The 21,098-nt window shown below is 32.4% G+C and overlaps 2 protein-coding genes across 3 annotated transcripts; one reads left to right on the top strand and one right to left on the bottom strand.

Moving 5' to 3' along the window:
• Positions 1-1,843: 1,843 nt before the first annotated feature.
• LOC139492075 (uncharacterized) lies at positions 1,844-8,268 on the bottom strand. Its single transcript, XM_071280204.1, has 5 exons — positions 8,155-8,268; positions 6,555-6,731; positions 4,877-5,053; positions 4,052-4,212; positions 1,844-3,469 (listed from the first exon to the last, which is right to left on the bottom strand). Exons 2-5 carry the CDS (start codon positions 6,723-6,725, stop codon positions 3,295-3,297), a joined length of 684 nt encoding a protein of 227 aa, XP_071136305.1. The 5' UTR covers positions 6,726-6,731; positions 8,155-8,268; the 3' UTR covers positions 1,844-3,294.
• A 56-nt stretch (positions 8,269-8,324) lies between these two features.
• Positions 8,325-17,210, top strand: LOC139492074 (uncharacterized). 2 transcript variants are annotated; one of them, XM_071280202.1, is made up of 5 exons: positions 8,325-8,470; positions 11,491-11,528; positions 12,005-12,198; positions 13,222-13,335; positions 13,956-17,210. In XM_071280202.1, exons 1-5 carry the CDS (start codon positions 8,439-8,441, stop codon positions 14,841-14,843), a joined length of 1,266 nt encoding a protein of 421 aa, XP_071136303.1. In that variant the 5' UTR covers positions 8,325-8,438; the 3' UTR covers positions 14,844-17,210. The 2 variants fall into 2 exon arrangements, with proteins under 2 accessions (XP_071136303.1, XP_071136304.1); XM_071280203.1 differs by having other exon boundaries at positions 8,366-8,484.
• The last annotated feature ends 3,888 nt before the right edge of the window (positions 17,211-21,098 follow it).

The following is a 21,098-nucleotide window of genomic DNA, read 5'->3' as shown; positions in this document are numbered from 1 at the left end:
GTGACACTTCAGTATGTGCATTCTTCTATGACATTTTATGCGTTAGTCTCTGACAACACCATACTTTACATGGTATGATAAGTGGCATTTTTAGCCCCTCTTCAAATGACTTTATATTCCATCCATCATTAGTTTGCCTAGTGACTTTAAAAAATATTAAATATTTTGAATTTATGCAAAGCAACAAGGTTTCATAAAATTTACTATAACTTTGATGCATTTACCCTTGGAAAATTTCAAACTTAAAATTGAGAATGGAAATGGGGAATGTGTCAAAGAGACAACAACCCAACCAAATAAAAAACAACAGCAGAGGGTCACCAACAGGTCTTCAATGTAGCGAGAAATTCCCACACCGGAACTGGCCCCTAAACAAATATATACTAGTCCAGTGATAATGAACGCCATACTAATTTCCAAATTGTACACAAGAAACTAAAATTAAAATAAAACAAGACTAACAAAGGCCAGAGGCTCCTGACTTGGGACAGGCGCAAAGATGCGGCGGGGTTAAACATGTTTGTGAGATGTGTTTGGTTGTAATAAGCTTTGTATACAAGTTTCATAACATTTTGTTGCCACAAACTAAAGTGAGAGAACAAAAACCAATTTCTGGATGTACATACAAACAGATGGAGGGAAAGGGGACATACACTAAATGAATATAATTGATCTCTGACACAACATAACATATCTACATCAATTAAGCCAAACAATTACATACAATTGAATCTAACGACACCAACCAAAAGAGTTTTTGTAGTTGATAGTATATGAAATCAGGTACTGCAACTTGACTTCAGCGTTAACACAATGACATTTACCGTGTATACTCTCTCCCCATAATGTACAAATTAAGAAAAGGGTATTCAAAATGAAAGCAACACTATTAATATCTCATGGGTCAAACCCTTGGCACCCACCAGTAACAGTATCGTCCTTGGCCAAAAAAGTGAAAGCAAGATGTTTAAATACTGATCCACATCAAGAGCTTTACACCCAATGGACAAATAGAGAAAACTGCTTAAGTAAAGAAATTAAAATATCAGACAATCACACTACTCTAGTTAAACTGAATGTCTGATATGTAGCAACTATTCAGGCATGATATGTTAAAAGGATCACAGTCAAAAGAATTCACAAAAATATTGACCTCCATAACAGATTACAACACCTACAGCACTACCCAACATATATATGACAAACACATATCAGTTATTTGGAATGCAGTACAGAAAGTTTGCTAAATTAGCAACAGCTACTCGTTAAACATTGCCACTCAATTAAACAAAAGCATCAGAAACAAACACTCCTCACAGTTTTCCTGAATCTCATCATAAAATTCAATTGAAAACAGAAATCTGCAGGTCAGTAAATTTAAAAGTAATTAACTTTGTCAGACTACTGTAAACAAACCTATTTTCGGGACTTCCTCGAGTAGAAAAATATCGCAAATATAAATTGCCGCGAATATGTAAAACTTTAATTTCTCCTTATTTAACTACAAGTTAATCTGAGAATCGCTAAATTAAATAGCCTAGAAATAGGCTAAATGTGAAACAAAGTATCCACGAAAATAAGTTGGTTTACAGTATTTGCTGATTGAACCAATTTAACTGAATTAGTGTATCACATCTGTAGCTCTTGTGTTGTAAGATGTGACAACTTTAAAGAGAGTAAATATAACAGTTTTCAATGTTAAGAGTTCTATCCACGACAACAATAAAAGACAGAATGAGATATTATACTGAAATGAAAGTTTATGACACTACAGTTATGTCTGTTTCAATGCTTTCTTTAATTATTTTTTGTTGTTGAGTTCTATCAATAAAAATAAATTCTCTTCTGTTTTAGTAACTTTTATTTACAATAAATGAAAAACATATATAACAGTATATAAGATATGATATATGTGCCACTTCCAGAAAGTAATAGCATTGAACTGGATTCATTTCATCATTTGTGAGGTACCAATTTTCATGGATATGGGTTTTAAAACTGAAGTACAATAATTTTACATGAGTCTATGCATACTTTAGTAAATCAACAACCTCCCTACCTTAATCCACAATAATTGGTATACACAAAAACAAATGAATCCAGAGTATTCAATGTACATACATTTAGCTTGTTCATTATAATCAAACATTAAATATCATGGATGGGGAAAATAATCACCAAAAAAAAAATCAAATTATCTCCACTTAGCATATAGGGTTACTGCATTAATATTGTTCTTAGTAGATTTTTATATTTAATGAGTTTGCAAGTACTATATAAATTCTACGAAGGATAATTTTCTCCAATATCCATGCAAAAAACCTTTTACAGTATACCAAAGTTGGAAAATCCATGTAAATATGTTTGTGTCACTAATGAAGTTTGCACTAGTGCAATATGATATATTATTGCCTGCTTGACTTTTGGTTACTTTCAGAATGAAATGTGTGGCTGCTTTACAATAAAACTTATTATTTTCATTATGCACAACAAGTTAAGATATATATTTTATAATGTGGAGAGGGTGATCTGCAATAAATATACTTTACATGATCGAAATAATTCTTACGCATATATAATATACAACAGTTTAAAGTAATGCTAAATATTTTTTTCAATTCAAAAACAGTAAACAAAATTTGTACTTCAGCTAAACATAAAAAAATAATGTTATTTAACAACAGAACAACTTAATATTGTCACATTTTCTACTCACTGAGCTGTTCACGTAATTCATCGTTAGGAGGTGCAATTATTTTTAGTAGATATCAAAAAACTGTCCTTATCTAATATGCTTTGCCTTTTTATATAATAGTATTGAGTAAAATACTTTTTTGAATTTCAGTGTATATTTCATTCTGATCAATAAGAAAATGTCTGACCAATTCAAGAGAAATTTCATCATAAATATAAATCAGACACACTAAAATGAAAAAAATAATGACTTTTATCAAACAATTCTATCATAAGGTGCTGAATTTCCAAACTTCAAAAGCTATAAATGACCTTTCTTGTTTCTTTACTTTTTACCAGTAGATCAGTTGATTTCTGTTCAATTTTATTTATAAGATTTACAATTTCAATTATCTGCTCCAAAGATCTCTGCTAGACTTGACAGCTCAAAACCATTACCTAGTATCACTTATTATTAATCTTCCCGATGTAGTTATGATCTCATTCTCATATTAGAAGTTTATCACTGGCTTTAGGCTAACCATAAGTTGAACATTGAGCCTACACTGTACAAGCTTATATATAACAGTCTTTACAAGATAACAGGATAAAATATTAATATCAAATAACCATTGAAGTCACTGCTGGGTTCATACAATTACATCGTCCACTATGATTTCTTATTTCTTCCAGTATTTGCTTTGATACTTCTAGTCTTTCTCTTTCTACTCTCAGTCTATCCTTATCTACTTGTAGTCTTTCTTTTTCTAACTTGAGTAATTCATCTTGGATATCCCTAGTAAAAGATGAATAAGTGATAAAAAATATAATGATTTAACACAAAATTCGGATTAATTGAAAGTATAAATGTAAACCAATCTGATTTATCTGCCTGGATGGAAAACAAAACTGCATAGAAGTTTTATGTGAATCCAAGAAGTCAACAAATCTCATGAAAACCCAAAGTAATGTTACATTAGTAAATAATTTAAACTTCTGATTGGCTGACAGTGTTTTGTATATCAGCTTCACATGTCCTTGAGGTCATCAATATTTTTTCACGATTTACCCTGGCTTAAAATGGAATTTAGCATTCAGTTATAAGGTATGACTGTTATATTTTTTCTGCTTATTCGAAATTGTAGACTAGTGTGCCCTACATTTTTTATGTTATTTCTTCATAGACAGAAAAAATATTATAGTCATTCCTTAAATATTTAAAAAAGGTCAAACTGAAAAAAAGTAATTTGACATTTATATATGTCATGTATGTAATTAATTCAAAAGTTACATGATACATAATGTAATACAACTCAGTTTAAAAAAAAATTGACTGCTGAACAAATTCATGACACTATACATGCTATATTCTATATACCTTTCTGAGTTGTTGTTGGTATTTGGGTTAGATTTAAACTTCTTAACTGGAGATATTTTTATTTTTAATGGTGAATCATCTGTATTGTCTGAATCAACACTAGAGCAGGTCATCAATGATGCGTCTCCCAAAGCCTTTTCTACTTCTCTTTCCAGTTCCTTCTAAAATAAAAAATACAATATGAGATAACATTGAAAAACATAAGGCTCTAGAGAGCCTTGGAGCTCACTTTGTAAAAAATATCCTACCAGTGATTTAATATTTGGATTTACCTTTACTGCAATCAATTATAGATCTAATTTTGTGGCACTTGTGTAGACCTTGTATACAGCAGATTATAGATCTGATAGATTGGTCAATTCTTGTAACTTGTTGTTGACTTATTTGCAGAAATTACTTTGATTAACCGTTTTGCCAAAGTTTCTCTCTAACTATGATAGTTTCTGAGAGATAAAATAGGGTAAAATCATATTTAAAGGGTAATAACTCCCAAAAGAGTTATATCAACAATTATTTTGTAGGTCTTTCTTTGCTTATCAACATCTTTAAAGTTATCTGTATCTATTATATCTTCCATAAAAACTAAAATAATCTTACAAGGGAAATAACTCATTAAAATGACAATTTTCATCAACTTAATTTATTCATAGATGTTACTTTGCAAACATTTTTGCCCCTTAAAGTATTTCTCTATCAATCATAGTTTCTAAAAAAAATCCCATTAAGTTTACAATAAAATTTCATTGAAATAGTAGTACTTAAGGACAGAATGCAGGAATATTTCAAACAGGATATATGAAATCCTAGTACCATTTCATATCTTACCTTAAACGACCTTCGTTTTTTTGTTCTATCACAGGGATTTATTTTTGGATCTGGAGGATGTTCATGAGGATATCTACCAATAGTAAATTTGTTCCCAACTTGGCTCACAGAAGCTCCACATCGAAAGTAGTTTGTTCTTTTACTACATCTCCACCATGATTTCTCTCCCTTTTCTGCCTATATGATAACAAATTCTAGATTATTGACTAGTTTAGTTTGGTTTTTTTATGGCCCTGCAACGAAGTTGTCGGTGCCATATAGTTTTACCCTTGTCCGAAATTCCGTCTTTCCGTCATTCCGCAACAAACCATTATACAGAGTTTTTTCTAAACGCCTTCAGATATGGGGCTGATTTTTGGTATGTGAGTTAACTATGATGAGTTACAGATCAAGTTTAAGTTTCGTTCCGCTCCACTAATTTTTGTCTAAATTACAGGCTTTGGACTTTGAGAAATGATTGAAAATCACAGTTATACAGACTTTTTTTCTAAACGCTTTCAGATATTGGGCTGATTTTTGCTATGCAAGTTAACCATGATGAGTTACAGATCAAGTTTAAGTTTCGTTTTGCTCCACTAATTTTTGCCGAAATTACAGGCTTTGGACTTTGAGAAAATGTTGAAAATCGCAGTTATACAGACTTTTTTTCTAAAAAGCCTTTACATTCGTAGATATTGGGCTGATTTTTGGTATGCGAGTTAACCATGATGAGTTATAGGTCAAGCTTAAGTTTCCTTTCGCTCCGCTAATTTTCGCTGAAATTACGGGCTTTGGACTTTGATAAATTATTATACAGATTTTTTCTCTATTCCCCTCCAGATTTTGAGCTGATTTTTTTTATACATATGTAAGGCTAGCATCATGTTTGTGTCCACATGTGTTTATATTGAAATTGCAGATTTTTTAACTTTTCGGGACGGGCCCATTCGTTTCGCTTTGACACATCTAGTTATATATTAGCAACCATAAAATATAAACATGATAAAGTAATATTTTCAAACTGTTATAATTCATATTATCTGATCTTTTGCAAAGTCTACTATTCTTCCTAATGAAACTAACACTTTGCAAAGCTGTTATTTTATAATAAAATCATTTCTTAAAAAGCTTTCAATCTGTTTTCAAACGGAATGGTTTGCACATTCCATTGAGATCAGATGGAGGGATTATATTACAGTAAATTCATAAATTATTGCTAGGTTTTTATCGATGTGAATAATGCAACTATCACAATTGAATAATAAAAACTGGCATTCTGATCTGATAACTAAAATATAGATCTGTATGCACTTTTTTTTGAAATCGCAATAATAAAACTCGTATTATGTCTATTCTTGAAAAATCACAATAGTTAATGCACACAGTAATTTTTGAATTTACAGTATTCTATCTATTTTATGTGGCATACAGCAGATTATATATTTAATTTGTCTGGTAAAGAAAATTCAGTCAATAAAATTCATCTTGAATAAAATGATCGCTTTGAACTTTGTAAAAAAAGAAGATGTGGTATGATTGCCAATAAGACAACTCTTCACAAAAGACAAAATAAAACAGAAAAACTATAGGTAAACATACAGCCTTCAACAATGAGTAATGCCCATACCTCATATCAAATAAAAGGCCCTGAAATGAAAAATGTAAAACGTTTCAAACCAGAAAACTAACGGCTAACTACCTTTAGTGTATAGTTGTATCCTTTGCTATCTTTGAGTAGACATTTCCCACGTAATGATCCACCAACTATAATCTGGAATGTTATCTCTTCCTCTTCCTCTGCTTCTCCATTATCCTGACTAATATCATCTTCTTCTACTTCACCTGTATCATCTTCCTCATAATCAGACATAATACACTGTAAATATAAAGTGAATAATACATGAAAACATAATTTTTGTACAGCATGTCATGCATGTGATAGTTCTGTGAATTTGTACTACCAAGAGCAACATAAAAGAAGGTAGGAATGCCTTTTACAGTCAGGTGTCAAACGGTCTTTTACATCTACAATGTACCAATAGCGTCAAATTTGTTAAAATTTTATTGTGTTTCGTCATACATGTAATTTAATAACGTGTAGCGTTTCATGGACTTTTTTGTCCTATTATTTTTTTGTCTTTCCTTTTGATCATGCATATAAGCATAAATAATAATTGTTACCATTATTCTTTGAAAAAAATTAAAGTGTTTTGTCAAAACCAGTTGATTTTATAATCGTCAAAAAGAAAGTTTATGTCATTTTATCATCATGCATGCACCAAAAAAATAATGTTTGGTTAGAATTTTTACCCTTATTCTTCATGAAGGTACCCCCATTATGACCCTCGTAAAGAATGTCACTTGTGGAGCAGGATGAGTCCAAATAATTATTACATTTTGAAATTTCTAAGTTCAATGTAGGAAGGTGCGTGTCACAGAAAGAAAAAAAAAATAGCCTTTCAAGACGTCATAATTATTTAGATTTGAGCAGGATTAGTCCAAATAATTATGACACGTCATAATTATTTGAACTAGAGCAGGATCTGCTTCCAGAAAACCAGAGATCACTCCTTGATTTTTGGCGGGTGTATGTTAATCATGAGTCTAGTTTTTCTGTAGCGTTTCATGGACTTTTTTTACCTATTATTTCTTTGTCTTTCCTTTTGATCATGCATAGAGGGGCATAAGGGGAGGTATCTGCACGGAAGAACGCAAAATAAAATTGCCATTTCATGATAAACGAACAATTAAAAATGTCTTGAACGTTGCTCTTTTTACAAAACACGGTGAATAACGAACCTTTTTCACAGCTGCACGTAAAATAAAAATGGCAATACACGTTGCACGTTACTCTCTGCATTAAGCAGAAAACCTTTACCATGTTTACCCCTACACAAGACATAGGTGTATCCAGGGGGCCTTCCCCCCCCCCCCCTTTTCGTGGGAAAAATTTGGTTGATTATATAGGGAATCATTGAAGCATGACTGGAGCAGGCCCCCCTTAGGAACAGTTCTGCAAGAACTTGAAGAAGGAAAGATAATTCAAAGCTTGACTTAGGCACTGATTAACCCTTTTTGTCAGAACTTAACAAGAGACTTTACAATGATTTCCGTGGCAAAAGAAATCAGTATAATATAAAATATAAATGTAGGCCGAAATTGACCGGGGCGAACCACCTGTTTTGCATCGAAATTCCTTTGTTTGCAGCCACAACTTTCAAATTAGAAGTTCACACTTTGATATAAGCTAAATATTGGCAATCTGTCAAAACATATAGTTCTCTGAGTTATAAATTTACCTGGCTGTTGTGATAAAATCTTCAGTGGCACTTGAAAATTGAAAAATTGGGACAATTATCTGTGTGTGTCGAAAGCCACGCCAAGGGAAAGAACTCGTCACTGGATTTTAATTTAGTAAAACCGCATTTGATTGGAGAACTTTATTTACTTGACCAATGGAAAATTGTTTAACTAAATCTACATCGTCTGTCAATTCTGTCTGGGATGTCCCCGAAAATGAAGTTGAAGGCTACTAGTACTACTACATGTATTACTGAAGAAGAATTCTGAAGCAGGAAAAAGAATGGTTGTTTTCTCAATCACCCTTGTTAGACAGTATGTAAACACAAGTGAATATTTTTAAGACTTCTAGTAAGTTGTGACTTTCAAGATTTGGTATGCAGTCTGACAAAAGCTGAAAAGGACGGTGCAAAAGGACATGGTATCCTCTCACAAATTATCTCACACCACATGATCGGTCAGCCTTTTGACTGTACTTGCCCTTATAAACAAAATTTTAGAATGGTTACACCAGGAACATATGTGTAGGACTCTAAAGTGCGATGGTACTCTAAAGTGCGATGGTCATGCTAAAGTACGATGGTCTACGATGAAATGCGATGGTGTCAGACGCTAAAGTGCGATGGTTGTTTGTTTTTTAAGTGCAATCAAAAATCATGCTAAAGTGTGATGGTATGACACGCTAAAGTCCGATGGTGTAACGGGAATGTGGTTCAGGCAATGGTTTTCGTTGCTGAGTTCCTATTACATTTTCGTTTATTGTTTTGATTATGTGTCAAGCCGTAGTATTCCAGATTGTGATCATTTGATTTTCTCTTCTCTTCTTTCTTTTATTGTGTAATAAAAATCCTTAATCTGGACAAACATTCTCGTCATAATGCTGTCGAACGTTTATAACGTTGATGTATTTGCAGAAAAACGCACTTTAGCGTCTCAAGCCATCGTACTTTAGCGTAGGCCATCACACTTTAGCGTGACCATCGCATTTTAGCGTCCCCATCGCACTTTAGAGTCCTACATATATATATTAGACATACTGTTCCCTGGTTACACTAAACCTGATTAATGTACACAAAATGAACGAAAAACAAATATTTAATACAGCAACAAATGACGACCACTGTGAGATTATTCATATTTGCTGGCTTTATAACTATACCAAAACATAGCAAGAAGTAGAAATAGCAGGGGCATAGCTACCCGGAGGCACGACAGCACGTGCATCCACGTCGTTTTCACAACAACAAAAAAACAGAATAGAGAGAGATGTCATGAAATTGGACAGCGTGATGCATGTATTATCTAAGACTATTGTGATTATGATATTTGTTTAACGTTCTGAGACTTATGGAGTCTTTTCCATCTATCCCAGATATTATTTTGATAACCTAGTTACAAGTGTTGATGAAGCTGTTCGAGTCATGCAGAAAAAGATCGTAGCTCCCTTTACGCTAACACGCAGTTGCGTGCACATTGATTCGGCATGCAAAAAAGAAATGGCAAAATAAAAAAATTATAAATTGAATGTTATTAAAAGGAAACACATTAGAATTATCAGATCCCTTTGATATCGTTGAAAAGATGCCTAGGCGATGTGATAGACAGACTACCAGAGCCAATCACCCTGCATCCACGCCAAAACAATATTGGAAAGTCTCATTATTTTTTTTGCTTTCATCATGTTCATAGACCATATGATAAGGGAACTGGAGAGTGGAGTCGCATCAAGTATTATCAGAAAATCACTTCTTTGCGCTGTATCTGCTTCATTGTGTTGTAGGAAATATCACAAACGAACAAATCTCAATATTGCCTGAGACATACGAAACTGACCTGGCATGCAATTTTGACGAATTTAATTGGGAATTCGCTCGATGCCAAACACATACGCTGGTTTTTAACATCTCACAAGTGCTACCATCATGACCATTGCATGATATGAGATCTATCAGTCACGGTACTACATATGTAATTGAAAATAAATGTACGATCAACAATGAATTTAGACAGTTACATAGCATTACTGCATATTCATCGGGATTTCAGTGTGAATATTGACAAAGTAATAGAGAAGTTTGTTTCTGCCCAGACCCGAAGAGCGGATTTTGGACAATTTTTAGTTAATTCTGTATCATAAATATGTGTTTTTTATGTATTTCTCTATTCAGAAGATTTATTAATAGTTTTACATTCATAAATTTTTATCTACTTATAGCTCCTCTTTTAACCGTCCTATGACCGAAAACCGAAAAAAAAACAACATATTTCTGCATAATAGGGTCCCAAAAATTTTCCGCCTCCGTCTGCGGCGCTAGTTGCTTCCACATCGTTTAATTCTAGCTACGCCCCTGAATAACGACACCATCCATGGATTTTCACATCATTGGATTCTACTGGTACAAACATTGTAAATAGAATATTGCCTGGCAGTGAGATGTTAGAATTGGTCATTAGGTATGACCAGCCGGTCATAGGATATCATTACAATTCTAGGTGACATCTAGGGAACTGGCAAGAGGGTTTCCGAGTAGTCTCAGGGTTGTAAAGTAGTGGACCTGTGAGTTGCTCGGATGGATGGTACGCAGCCCAAAAAAAGAAAAGGGGGAAGAGTGTTGTAGACCTGGAAATACATATGTATAAAGGTAGTCTAATTAGCTGAGTTGGGGAAGATCTTCTTTGGGTCAATTAGTTAGAGCGCTGCCTTCAGATCCCGAGATTGAGGTTTTGAATCCCCCTGGTACCATCAGTGATGGATTTTCACAACATTACGCTATTGCCAGGGCTCACACTAGCAGGCGTCTGCGGAGAAAAAGTCATTATCCCATCCATTACTTAACAGTTTGCTTTGCCTGACAGTCACCATACTTGCTTTCAGTCGCTTTTCATCAGCCTAATAAAAATATATATAAAAGGAACAATGCGATGGCTAAGCAAGAAAAGACAAATAGTACACAGAAACTAAAGACTCAGCAACACAAACCTGACCAAAAAGAGATAGTCAGTTATTATCTATGACATTTCTAAAATATGCGTACCCAAGTTATCCAACCCCCACCATTCGCACCAGGATGACATGATGGAATATTGTGACTCGGGTTTTAGTGTTAATCTATAGTTACATGTTTGTAATAAGTTCACAGTAACAAAACTAACAATACGTGAAGAATATGGTACTGATGTATATAAATGTATACTGAATATGTTATGTCATGTGTCTTTTAGAAAAGAAATCACGATCAGTATGTTACATTTGTTTATATAACTGCTTTCTGCTTCATATGAATAGGTCATTTCATGTAAGCCTCTAGTGATTGATGCCTTTTTTTTGCTTTCAGTGGGGAGACCTTATACAACAGACAGAAGATTATGCAAGGTAATAATATGTACAAATTTTACAATAATACCTCATTGAATATGAAATTTATCCAATTTTATAGGTGAAATTTTAATCATATTTTTCATTTGATGAAAGTAGTATTTATTCAGACTTTTCATGTTTATTATGCACAGCTGACCAGAATGACAACATTTACATTATCAGTATAATAGTCTCACATCAAAGTGTATATTATATGTATTTTGGTAATGGTATTTTTTATTGAATACCGATTTTGTTTCTCTAATAGAAAGAATGATTACATTTTCCCTTAAGTAGCATTTGTCTTGATAATTTTTTGTGCTGAATTTGGAAGACAAAGTTTAAACTGAACGCTAAATGTTTATACTGTAAATTCAGAAATTATTGCGATGTTTTTATTAAAACAAAATCTAAAAATTGTTGTACATGCAATGTAACTTTTATTCATGTTTTCCTCATGAAAGACTGAATCACTGTTTATATAATTGAAGGTCAGCAGGACATTCCCCTGTCAGATGTAGGATTACAACAAGCTGCACTGGTTGGAAGAAGACTTCAAAATGAATGCTTCACACACATCTTCTCAAGTGATTTGTCAAGAGCAAGCCAAACAGCACAGACTATACTAGATGTTAACAAAATTAAAAAGGCTGACGTCTTACAGGATAAACGTTTGAGAGAAAGGGTAAAAATGCTTTCATCGAAACCTTGATTTTTTTTTCGTTATACATTTCAGTGTATATTTCACCATGATCTGTATGAATTTGCTACATCTTTTTGATTTTATTAGACTTAAATTGGCCTAGGTGATACTCTTTTAATTCAGAAGACATTACTTCAAATTTACTAAATTCAATCTTATCAGATCTGCTTTCATTATGAGAATCATCCAAAAACTTTTTGAAGCATTACACTTTCTATTTTACTTCTGTATATGACAAAATTGGTTTCCATTCAATAAGTTCAGTTAAATCCAAAAAAAATTTTGTAAATGTTTGTGAGATTACTGAGCACAGGTTGACTTTAATTTAGCTGGAATATGCTTCAATGAAATAATTGAAATTTTAACACACTGTTGATGTTAGGAACGGTTAAACCGATCCAGTTAGAATTCAATTTGACATATTTTGCATTTATAAAAATTATGATTCTTAATACTAATGCAAGTACTAGCATCTAGTCCAAATAATAATGACGTCTTGAAAGGCCATTAGATTTTTTTGCTTTCATGTCTTACAGCATAGCCTTTCAATACATCATAATTATTTGGAGTAAGCAGCATCATGCTTTGGGTGACCTTGTCATACTAACAGTATTGAATTTTATGAATATTCTAACAAAACCATTGGTTTCCTGCAGACAGACCATCCTTTATTTATGAAAGAAAAGGTCATCAAATATGGAAGCTAGAAAGTGTTAATTGACCCTGAAAGAAAACATTTAATTCATCAAATCATATGACAACTATTATGACAAAGTTTAATGTCAAATGAAAATCAAGGAAATATATATAAAACAAGCAAATAAAATAATGCTTTATCTTTTCACTCATCGTTCTCATGCTCCATGATTCTGTTTTGAATGTTAATTTAGGTACCAATGGATAAACTTCTTCACCAAAACTCTGAAAGTTAATTAAAAGCCAAAATTTTCTATCACTGAATGAAATGTTTACAATAACAAGACAGTTTTCTATTATATATTACAGAAATTTGGAATGCTAGAAGGAAAATGTTCAAAAGATTTCATAGAGGCAGCAAGGGCAGCAAATAAAAAGCCTGTTCACACTTATACTCCACCTGGTGGAGAAACTTTAGAACAGGTTAGCTTTTTTTCATCAAATGTTTGATTAAATTGTTAAAATAATGTTTTAAGGTTTAGCAGTAAAAAGTGAAATTACAAAAATACTAAACTCCAAGGAAAATTGAAAAAGGAAAGTCCCTTATCAAATGGCAAAATCAAAAGCTCAAACACATCAAACCAATGGATAACATCTGTCATATTCCTGACTTGGTACATGCATTTTCTCATGTAGAAAACTGTGATTAAACCTGGTTTGAATGTAGCTAAATTAAACCTCTCCCTTGTATGACAGTCACATAAAATTCCATTATATTGAAATGATATATTTGTCAGAACAAAACAAACAGAAACAATAGGTAAAAATGTCAATAATAGGGGTACAGCAGTCACCATTGTGTTATTATCTTAATCACTCTTAGAAACAAACAAATATATTAACAAACATTAACCATGGCAAAATAACACAATGACAGGATGTATAAGTACTGAGCCACGTCAAATGTCAGAAAGAAACACAAAAAGGCATATAGATAAAGCAGATTAAGACCAAAGGATAATAAAGTGGTTAAATATACTGAAAACCATCATGACCATTATCAGTGTTTTCCTTGAATAATAACTTTTTCTTTATATTTACAGTTAAGAGAACGAGCAAAATCCTTTTTTACTGATCTATGCAAGCAACTTTTTGCCTTTATCAATGAAAAAGAAGACATTGATTATACTCCTTGCTCTATAAAAAGAAGGCACGGAGGAAGTTTGGGACGGAACAGTAATCGTAAATACAGACATCAACTCTACTGTCAAAGGAGTCAGTCCTTTTGTGGAATATCCTCTGCTGAAAACAAGAATGAAACATTGAGTACTCAACAAAATTTGGACTATGAAAAGAAACCAAAGCATGAAAATGAAAGTGGTTCTTCTTCAAATTCTAGTATCAGTCTTGTTAGCAGTTCTGAATCTGAAAATACAGACAAAGACTTAACTTTGATTGATGAAGAATTCAAACCATTTGAAAGTTCCGACTCCAATAGCTCAGGATATACAAGCCAGAGTGAAACTTTGGCATCTGATCAGGGAAGTGAGAAGGATGAGGGTAGATATAATGGCATTACATACATCTCAAATGTAAAAGGGCCTCTTTCTTCTGTGCCATATGGTTGTTGTCCAAATGTGACTATCTCTCCTCTGATAAAACACAGACTTCCAAGTGTGTCAAGCATAAGCTCAGGTCGTAATAGTAGTTTTGATGATGTAGATACAAGTCCACCAAGCCTAGCAGATGTTTTAATTGTAAGCCATGGTGGCTTAATGAAAGAACTGCTTCTGCATTTAGTGGATGATCTTGACTGTAAACTCCCAGCTGGGAGGAGTGAGGTCATGAAGATTTGTCCAAACTGCAGCATATCAAAATTTACTGTTTACCTGCAAGACAATTGTGATAAACCTGGTTTAGCATGTAATATTCTCTTTGACAAAGAACATTTGTATGAAATGGAATGTGTACAGTCTGATGTGGCATTATAAAAGAAGAGGTACAGTAAAATCTGTTATACCTGAACTTATGTAAAACAGAATAATGAAATGGAATGTATACAGTCTGTTCTCCCATTATGAATGAAGAAGTACAGTGAAATCTGTTATATCTGAACTAATGTAAAACAGAATAATGTTGTGTTACAGTGTAACTTACATTTTGTAGTATCAGGCATATGTAAGCAACATTGTGTCAACAGTTGAATAGATAATTTACATCAAAGATCTATGTAAATAAGGGACTGAGTGTAAAAAGAAAAACTTCACTTTTGACCATGGTCTTTACCTGTGCTCCTTATTGATACATGTGTACATGTTTAAGACTTGGGAAATTTCAGCATTGTTTACAAAAGGCAATACAAGTGTACACATTTTGTGTAATTAACAATTTAACTGGTTTAGTTTTCAATCCAGTTCTTTGAAACTTCACACATAGTTTACACATCTTTTCAAGTTGTGCACCTTTGGTTGAACGGAAGCTGTTTAATGATAAGAGCCTTCATTTAGCACCTGAAATTGCAAAAAAGTTATTGAAGCCTTTCAAAGTTATGTTAATTTCATTAATTTATAATGCAGTTTATATAAGCTGGAAAATTTAGTGAATATGTGAATATTAATGGCAAGATGTCAATATAAGGTTTTATTGTCAATTTTGTACTACAATTGTATGTAAGACAACATTCAAATACATAAATACTGAAACATCAGACAGTTACATGCCTTGTAAACATCTGAAGGATGATATTTGATGAATTCACAATAATTTTCCAAATTCAAGGAGCCAAATTAGTGGCCTTAAAAGGTATCATTGCATTCTCCTTTATTATCCATTTTTTTTTACATTTATATATCCTTATAATGAAAAGTTCAATTTGGACCATAATTCATTGTTTAATAACATTTCATGCTATTAATCATTGATCCATTTCTTGTTTTGTTGTGTTGTTGGGTTACTGTATCATTGATGTATACCCAATATTTCCTTTTATTTGGTGGAGCCATACAAAAATTGTATTTGATATTAAACATTAGACATTACAAATTTATAACTTTGGCCTATAATGGTTTACATTTTAAAATTGTGATGGAGCGTTGTCTCATTGGCATTCATAAAACTTCTTCTTATATCTTTCATTTGTCTTTTTTTACTACAAGAATAACAGCTGTCTATTGTAGAATGTAAGATTTTTTATCTGACCTCAGTTTTTCACATAAAAAGCAAAAAATGTATTGTTTATGATAAAAGGATAAAAAGGATTCAAATTCTGTTCTCAAATCAAGAAAAAAAAATGTTTTTCTCGAATACAGCAAACATTGTAGATATTTTGTTACATGTATCAATACTTTTTATTCATTGAAATGGTAACTTTTATCAGATATATGTTAATGTTTGACTAAGCAAATATGATTTTGTAACTTGATTTATATAAAATTAATTATACCTGATGTTAACAAAAGCCATGTGAAATTGGATTCAAGGGGTAGGTAGACAAAAGTATTGGTACTTCTGAACACCTATTATTTTACTTCCAATATCATAGATGGATCCAGGGGGGGCCTGCACCACCCCACCCCCTTTTGTGGGAAAAATTTGGTTGATTATTTAGAGAATCACTGAAGCATGATTTATCTTATGATGTACCTTATAAATGTTTTTAATGTACCTTGTATCTCTTATTCTTTACATTTTTTTCTAGTGAATTAACACTGGTTAACCTCTTTACATCAATTGATTCAAGTAATTTGTCTGTCACCAATTTCTGTCCAATTATTCAAAGCAACTTTAAGTTTGATACCAATCTTGTAATCTTACTGTGTGCCATATTTTCAGTAATGTCAATAATCTACTGTACTATATATTTCCACCTATTTGGTATGTTCTTGATATTGATGCACATACCAGTACATGTATATTATCAGAAATTTTTGTCACATTATATTTTTCTCCAAAACTACAGGATGAGTTCTTGAATTTTTATGTACCACACTTCATATTGGTATGAAATACAGCATGAATCATTTTAAGATATATGTATACATAGAAAAAATCATAGCTTCTTGATATTGGTACATGTACCAAGTTTTAATATTTGTAAGTAAACTGTCTACTTTTTGTTGTATACTTAGAACTGTATTTTAAGTATAATTATTTCCTTTCACTCAAAAGCAAGAGTTTTTGTGCAAATTAGGGAACAATATATACCTCATACTACATCTTTTATTTTAAAAATATTTTAAAGAATACAACAGTACATTGAAATAAAACTTTTTTGTATTGTACTGGTAAATGACAAACATTTTGTTATAATGTAATATAATTCTACAGTATATAATATAGAAAAATAAATATTACAATTTTTTGGCTTCTGTCTTTTTATATTATTTTTATGCCGAAGGGTCATTAAGTGTTAACCATGTCCATCCACCAGACCCTTATGTCACTAAAAATTAGTTTCAGTTCTCTAACTTAAGTTTACTCTACCAAATGGTATACAAACTTGTACACAATGCTTATAACCATAAAACACAGATCAAGTTAGAAATTATGCAGTGTCACTTTTACTGCTCTCAAGTTATCCCCTTTATGAAAATAAAATTACTGAATTTTTTGTTTCCAATCTTTAACTTTAGTTTGCCTTGACATAATGTTAAAATATTCATACACAATTGCCCCTTTATAAATATATAAATTGCTCACTTTTTTTGTTGTTTTCTTTCCATATTTTCAGTTGTAATTTTAATGAATTTGGAAATACTAGTTATATGAAAAACTGCCTTATGAAAGCTCTAATATGTACAATTCTTTCTAGATTTTTGTTAAATTTATATTATAAATGTACATGTAGGTTTATATCATCAATGTCATTGACCAGTTCAAAATATCAGAGCCCGAACAAGTATTTTTTTCTAGATTTAGGCCCTTGGAAATATTGATTATATGGGGTAAAATTACATTGTCAGTCTTCATGTGTACCAATTATTTCCAGAATTTTATGAAACTTCTATTATTTTGGATAGTACCCTTTTTTCCTTGGATAGATTAAATATGTGTGGGTCATTGGAACTTTGTTCTTTTATTATATTTAGAATACCAGACAGTTGATACAGGATCTCATTCTCATGGTGGAAATATTTATGGGTAGACAATTCATAATTAAATAAATGTTAGAAAAGAATCTTCTTCAAACTGTGTGAACTTAGATTGAAAACCAATTCACAAAATACATGAATCTGGATATAATCATAAAAAAATTTGAAATTAACATTTTCCAGTGTACACATTTTTTATTTTGGAATTTTTCACAATTTCTAGTATTCTATTTATAGCTTAAAATGAAGATAGAAAATTGAAATTAATCACTTTTGGTAAGCATTTATGAGAACAACAAAGGTTGTCATTTTTGCCCCAACTACTATAGCAAGATACTGAAAAGTCTGGTTACAAATGCTAATTTTTATAGTTGCAGAAAGCTTGACATATGGTGGTGGCAGCGTTGGCTGCGTTAATTTACGTCTTACAGTGAGTTGACTGTTAGTGTTGCTCTCTACCAATTGCAACTCATTCAAAATTTTGACCCAATTGCAATTTGTTTTATTAAACCAAATTGTTCAACTGGTCAGAATATTGAACAAATTGTTCAGTCAAAATGTGAAAGTGCAAGGTGATAAAATAAAACATTCTTACAAACCTATAAGACTTTAACTCAACTTTAATGATGTTGAGACAAAATTATCTCCCCTGAAAACTTATCAATAGCATATTGTTATTTCACACATATTTTACTGAATATATATGTATGATGTTTTATTTAAAATGATATCTCATTCTTATAAATATAGAATACTTTTAGAAAGATAAACTATATGAAAGCTTAGTTTGGACAATTTTATAGCAATTCAAAATAAACAGTTCCTCTTCAGCATGGAAATTACTATAATATATCTATACAAACTGATAAACTAATTTTGTCACAACATCATTAAAGTGGAGTTAAGTCCTATAGGATTGTAAGTATGTTTTATTTTATCACCTTGCACTTTCATGACTTGTCTGTGGTTTTCTACAGCAGTTGGTTCAAATTTCTGACCAGTTGAACAATTTGATTTTATAAAACAAATTGCAATTGGGTCAAAATTTTGAATGAATTGCAATTGGTGGAGAGCAACACTAACAGTCAACTCACTGTAAAAGCTTTTGATATTTGAGAAGGTAGAAGACCTGGATTGTTGTAAAGTTTCTGTTGGTCAAATGTCCAATAGTCAAGGAATTTGTCCTTGACCTCATTTTCATGGGTCAGCGACTACTTGAAGAAAAAGTTAAGATATTTAGCATTCTTAATTTCTCCCTCATCATGAGGTAATAGGATAACGGGTGTATGACATTTGCTCCGATTTTGAAAATTTTCATTCTTTCATTTGTGCCAATTTCATTTTTTCATTTGCGCCTATTTTATAATTCCTCCTAATTGGATTTACAGGTAAGTAAATACTTTTACAAGTACTATACCTTGAATGTATATTGGTAAATCTGGGTATAATCATTGTTCACTTATGTTTAATAGTCGGATATAGGAAGATGTGGTATGAGTGCCAATGAGACAACTCTCCATCCAAGTAACATTTTTTGTTTTAAAAGTAAATCATTTTCAACCTTATTTTGATTCATATTGTTCTGGAACTTCGTTGAAACACGATGGACATATTGTAAACTGAAACAAGCAGAGGAGTCAATTCTTTAATCATTGACGGCCATGCATATCGGAAGGTCAGTGTCCTGAAAAGTAACGTATCCTACCGATGTACCATCAAATCGTGTAATTCCAGAGACACAACGGATTCTGATGGGAAGACTATATTCAAAACACAGAGAGAATATAACCATGTGACAGTTGACTGAAAAAACAAGGCTAAAGATCCATGGGTACGGTCAAGGAAAAAGTCTGGAGATGTATCTAGTAGTCCTTTAAAGACTGGGATGAAGAGTTGTCTCATTGGCACTCATACCACATCTTCTTATATCTATTCACCGATCAGTGGCAGATCCAGAACTTTTGCTAAGGGGGGCCCGCTGACTTACCTAAGGGGGGGCCGCTCAAGTCATGCTTCAATGATTCCCTATATAATCAACCAAATTTTTCCCACGAAAGGGCCCCCCCCCCCCTGGATCCGCCGATATTGACCTGTAAAAAAATTGGCGCAAATGAAATGCAGATCGGTGCATATGCAAAACGCTGAGGATAACTTCTTATGTGCGTACCTTGCATGGTCCTCATGCCCATCACTTGCTGTCAGACAGTTTTCACTTGACCGTAACCTCATTTCATTGATCTGATCAGTGAAAAAGGTTAGGTTTTTGTGGTTAAGTCCATATTTCAGATACTATAAGCAATAGGTCTTCTATATTTGGTGTATGGAATGATTGTAAGATGGCAAACTGTCAGGTTTCATCTGACCTTGACCTCATTTTCATGATTCAGTGGTCAAAGTTAAGTTTTTTGTTTTAGTCTGTTTTTCAAATACTATTTGCAATAGGTCAACTTTATTTGGTGTATGGAAACATTTTAAAATGTACATGTCAGTCTGGCAGGTTTGATTTAACCTTGACCTCATCAGTTCATTGCTCAGTGTGAAGTGTGAAGCAATAGGTCAACTATATAATGGTGTATGGAATGATTTTCATTGCTATGTTTGTTTTCTAAGATACTATATATGCGATATGTAATCTACATTTAATGCATAGATTGATTGCGAGGTGTATATGTCGTTCATGCATTGTTAATCTGACCTTGACCTCGTTTTCATGTTTCATTGGTCAATGTTAAATTTAACCTTGTTTAGTTTGTTTCTTAGAAACTAAGCAATAAGTCAACTATCTTTTGAGTATGGAATGATTGTTAGGTGTACATGTATTTTTGGTTCGGGTTATCTGACCCTATCCTCATTTTCTTGGATCCTGTTACGTTTTTATATGACCGCAAAAATTTTTGCGTTCGTATATTGGTATCATGTTGTCGTTGTCAGCTTCATCCACAGACGTATTGTTTCCAGATAATAACTTTAGTATAAGTAAATAGAAATCAATAAAATTGTAACCCAATGTTTATAACCACTATAGGAAGCTTGGGATTGATTTTGGGGGTTATGATCCCTAAGGTTTAGGAATTAGGGTCCCAAAGGGGCCCAAAACAAGCATTTATCTTGTGTCAGTACAAAAAGTTGTGTATAAGTATTTCAATTGTTCTGAAA

This window comes from Mytilus edulis, chromosome 10 (genome assembly GCF_963676685.1).
Source record: "Mytilus edulis chromosome 10, xbMytEdul2.2, whole genome shotgun sequence".
In the NCBI taxonomy this organism is placed as follows: domain Eukaryota; kingdom Metazoa; phylum Mollusca; class Bivalvia; order Mytilida; family Mytilidae; genus Mytilus; species Mytilus edulis.
Note: the sequence above shows the minus strand (reverse complement) of the source record. Positions and strands in the feature narration are given on the sequence as shown.